Source organism: Hakea prostrata, chromosome 7 (assembly GCF_041222555.1).
Source record: "Hakea prostrata isolate BN-2017 chromosome 7, UWA_Hpros_2, whole genome shotgun sequence".
Taxonomy (NCBI): domain Eukaryota; kingdom Viridiplantae; phylum Streptophyta; class Magnoliopsida; order Proteales; family Proteaceae; genus Hakea; species Hakea prostrata.
In genome coordinates, this window is record NC_142606.1 from 66,840,056 (window position 1) to 66,844,818 (window position 4,763).

Genomic DNA, 4,763 nt, shown 5'->3' on the forward strand with positions numbered 1-4,763 from the left:
GTAGAATGAAAAACTATCCAAGGTGAGGATCTTCAGGCTCAAGGCTGGTTCGGATTTATAAGACCAAACTTGTAATAAAAGAAAAAGAGAGGTGGAAACTTGATAATGGTTGAGAGATACATTGGTTTTCATACTTGTTGGTGAAGAAGTTACACAGAACCGATGCTTAAAAAAATCTTTCCAAGTGGTTAGGCAGTAGCATAAGATTGACTTCTAATTTGGCATATCTGACTACCAGTAGAGAAAGTAATCCAATTCCTTGCTTGCTTGACCAAACAAAATCATAAAACCATTAATTAAGAATGAAGACTTATTTCCCTAATGGAAGGTTCTGTAGCCGTCAACCTTGTCTGATTCAAGATTGGAACATGTCATCATCGGCGGAGATGGAAAGACAAGGTCACCTTTCCACCTGTAGTTATTGTATATATAGATAGCCAACTGCTCAGAATTCACATCCACAATAGCCAGCATAGCCCCTTTTGAGCAGTTGCGGAGTTAAGAGTTTTTCTTCTAACAATCTCTTTACGTTTTATTTACTAGCTAATCATGGCTACTGATGAGAGAGCTGGGGCTGAAATCGTCCGTGGAAAGGAAGCCTGTGACCAATTTTCAATGGATCTTTTGAAAGAGCTTGGGTTTCCCAGTGGTGTGGCTCCCAATGGAGAGCTGGTAGAATGCGGAAGGGTGAGATCCACTGGCTTCGTATGGTGGAAATGCAAGGCTCCCTACGAGTCCTTCAATCCAGCGACCAAATCCAAGAATAGCTATGCTGCCGAGACCACAGCATATGTTGAGAAGGGAAAGATGAAGAAGATGACAGGATCCAAGGCCAAGACTCCCCTGATGGTGTGGGTTTCTGTAGTCGAGATGTCCGTCGATGGTGACAATATCACTTTCAAGACATCAGTTGGAGTTAGCAAGTCCTTTCCCATCACCTCTTTCATGAACGAAGAAGAAAAGAAAGCTCATCTCCAAAAGTAAACCATACTTATCTACAGTTTCTCCCTGAAGATCTTTTAATTATCAGCTATAATATCAATGTTGTATTAAGTTACTCAATCTATGTTCTTTTGTATGATCCTTTTGGATCCTCCTTTCATAACCTAATAATACTTGAGTTATTATACAATTTCTTCACCTAATAATACTTGAATCATTCGCTATCCCTTGGATGGTGGTTTGATCAACTCTAATTCTCAGACCAATGACCCCATTTTGGTCACTGTAGAGAGAAGTTAGCCATTATAAACTTGTTCAGCAATCAAACTCCATTTTATAGATACCATACAATCTAAGAGGAGGAAAGCTAATCCCAATTATCAACAGAGTAGTCAAATTAACGCATTAGCCTTCTTAAAACTCTAGAAGTAGAAATGGTTTTGGTTGACCTATTTAATCTTATCTGTTTTTCCAACTTATTTAATAACTTAATGTCAAAACCTTTCGATAAAAACGATGCTAGAAATTCCATGCATGACATGGTTAAACGCTTTCTTGACTCTGGATTTAATTCTTAATTTTTTTTGGTAGATGAATATAAATTCTTAATAATCAAAAGAATAAATTGCTAAGTCAGTTTCTTTTTGGGTTACAACTGTTTACAGTCGTCGGCTTCTTCTTCTTCCTCTTCTTCTGTCTATGAATATCATTTCCATTATTTCTAAACCATAGAATTAAGAGTAGAGTTACCACAGGATTGAATGGGATGAAGTTACGGTAAGTACCTATTCCTATTTAATAATGAATGGGAAGCACTCAAAGCAGTCCTCTTTGGTGAAGAAGAATTGCACCCAGATGCTATGATGGGCTCATTGAAACCATTCTGTTCCAAGTAATCATGTATTGTTGCCTTACTATATATAGACTTTGACTTCAAAAACCCAATGAAGATCTTTTCTCTCTACTTCAGGGTTTGTAGGGTTCCCTTACCAGTCGAAGAGGAGCACAAGATGTTTACCGGGGGAGGTTTCATTGCTTTGCACAATTCATTATGGAATGAGGTATGAAAATCAAATCAAACAGTTTGTGAATTAAAAATCTCCATGTTAAATTGAAATATAAATCAGCTTTTTTGAGAAAGCCACAATAGGCAGCAAATCAAGTCTAAGAGACTAGTCACAACAGGGAGAGAAGATGGGGCAACTTCTACTCTGAACAATTATTTACCAACTTCAGTTTTTCTCTACTCAAAAAATGAGTCAAAAAACCTGGGTTCGAACTGTGTTTTTAGAACTCCAGTAACCAATATCTCTTCCTACTCAAAATAGGAAACCATCCTATAGCAAACCATACAAAAAAATACGATTGAACAAATTAGTAGACCAGCATTTGCAAACAACAAAGCTAATCGTAAATGAATGGGTGTTATTGGTGTGATCTCAGATTCTCGATAATTTGCAGCAATCTCCTCTGCTTTGAGAATCTCTTCTCCATGCTTGGCTTGGATCATTGCCCATTTTTCTTCTGCTTTCTTATGGATTAAAGCCACCTCGGTTTTCATTTCCTCCACATACTCAGCCTTCTTTTCCGGTTGTTCCTGTATCCCACAAGGTCTTGTCAAGGCAATATGAACTCAATGCAAATGATTCATAACACCTTTAATACTACCATTTGTGTATGTATGGTTCAAAACTTTTGAGAAAAAAGTTATTTGTATGATTGAAAAAAAAAAAAAAGAAAAAAAAACCCTGTAGGAAGACTAGGTGTTGTTTCGAAATTGTACTGGAGACCCCTTTGGTTCTCTTCTGGTCCAAATCTGGTTCTTGAGGACAAAACAAGGGTGCGAGTGGGCCGCCTCTAGGGACAGGAAGCTACCTCCAATGATTAAGTCAGTAAATGTGGAAAACCTAAATCCTCCTTCACAAGAGTTAATGTCCAAAAAGACGAAGAGAATGTCTTTTTGGTGAGGTTGCAGGTGAGTAATGGCTGGAGATTAAAGGTCTTACCCTTTATAAACGCATAGTGATGATATGTATATATGTAGCTGGTCCGTACCTCAAGAGAGAACAGACGCCCATTGCCTTATGATCTCCTTGCTCCCAAATGAAGGGTGGTGATGGCTTCCGGATTGCAGCTTGATCAGCAAGCTAAGTAGTTTAATTGCCATACAACTAGAGACAATATCGTTGAATCAAAGGGTCAGCCTCATGCTGATATTGATGTGACACCCATACCCGGTTGGGCAGACAAAATGTGAGGGCACGACACTCGAGGGTGGTTTGAGCGAATGAGAAGCTTCCTTTTTGACAATGAGCATTTAATGATTCGTAGAGCATTCAATGCTAAAATTAATGTTGTGATTGGCATCTAAATGTAGATACGTTGGATCTTCTCACAACGTCACTTTGTTCGAGAAGTCTCGTCGTGACAACTGGTGTCACCATAGGACTCACTTCTCAGCAAGCATCCCCTTAAGAAGTGCCTCGCCAAGAAGCTCTAAACAAACCATCCTAGACCAGTCTTGAGTCTAGGGAACCGTTTTGAGTGGTTTACTCCGATTTAATGGCTTGGACGTACCATAATGGGTACAACATTAGCCCCCTGGTCTTCATGACAAATCTTGTCGTGGAGACTAATTCGTTGAGAGCCACTACTTAAAAGGCGCACAAGTTGGCAGAGAAGTGTAAGTGCTCCTCCGAGAAGCCATAATAAGATCTTGATAAGCATACGTTTAAGGCATTAATTGTTCTGACGGTTTTGTCAGTTAATCATGTTGCCTGCAATGATGTGCACAACATTCAAGGTGTCTACTTTATTGCCACATTTCTTGAATAATGCAACGCCCTGGAAATGGAAGCATTAAGGTTCAATGACCATTGATTTGAAGGAATATGAGTCTCAACTCCAAGGTAACTATAAATTGGATCATCTCATGCTTTCATTCTTTCTCCTTCACTGTATTTGCAAACTCTGCAACTCTTTGTTCAGACCAGGTGCTTTTTTCAGAACTTCCAACTCTTCTTTTTTTCGTAAGTTTTCTTCACAAATCGACATTATGGGTAGGAAACTAGTGAAGAGGCATACTCCCTTTGAGAAACCAAATCTTAGAGCCCCTCCAGAGCCTTGGAAAGATGTAGGGATCAATGGCGGTCCCTTCAAAGGTAGGTTTCCTTCGTCATCTTCTTCTCCTCCTCTCCCTGACATAGCCCTTGGTTCTACCAGCAAACCACAGGTGTCCCAGCGCGAGGGCGTTGCACCTAGAAATCCTACAGAGGAAGAAACGGCTCCTGAAGTAGGGATCAAAGTTCCCCCAGACTGTAGGCACCCTTCCTTCACCTCCAAGTTTGGTCCCTTGTACTTCCCCAATCTCTTTCTCCCTCATCACGTTCAATTGATGAAGAGGGCCTTCAGAATTTCTGATGATTTCAAAGTGAGACTTCCAAGTCCCTGCAAAAAGGGCTAGTTTGTTGAGAGAGGCAGAGATTCCTCTTTATTTCAATTCAATGTTAGGGGGTATAAGGGTTCCCTTCTATCCCTTCATCATGCATGTCCTTTACCACTTCAACTTGAATTGAGGAATGTTAGCTCCAAATGGGTGGAGATGCCTAGTGGGTTCCATTGGGTACTGCTACCATTTGAATATAGAATTCAACTTGAATGTCATCAAGTGGGTTTTTTCATTTAGGACCATTAAAAGAGAGGGCTGGTATAGTACGTTTTAGTAAACGGGGTACCTCCAGCACCAAATTCCATGTTATTGAGGATGATACCCTCCCCACCAATAAAAATGGATGGAGGGATAGGTACATCACCTATCTTCT

At 40.0% G+C, this 4,763-nt stretch overlaps 1 protein-coding gene across 1 annotated transcript; it reads left to right on the forward strand.

The window, feature by feature from the left end:
- The first annotated feature begins 549 nt into the window (after positions 1 to 549).
- LOC149011769 (uncharacterized) lies at positions 550 to 984 on the forward strand. The gene has a single exon (XM_089162757.1). The coding sequence runs from the start codon at positions 550 to 552 to the stop codon at positions 982 to 984; it is 435 nt and encodes a 144-aa protein (XP_089018883.1).
- Positions 985 to 4,763: the final 3,779 nt, after the last annotated feature.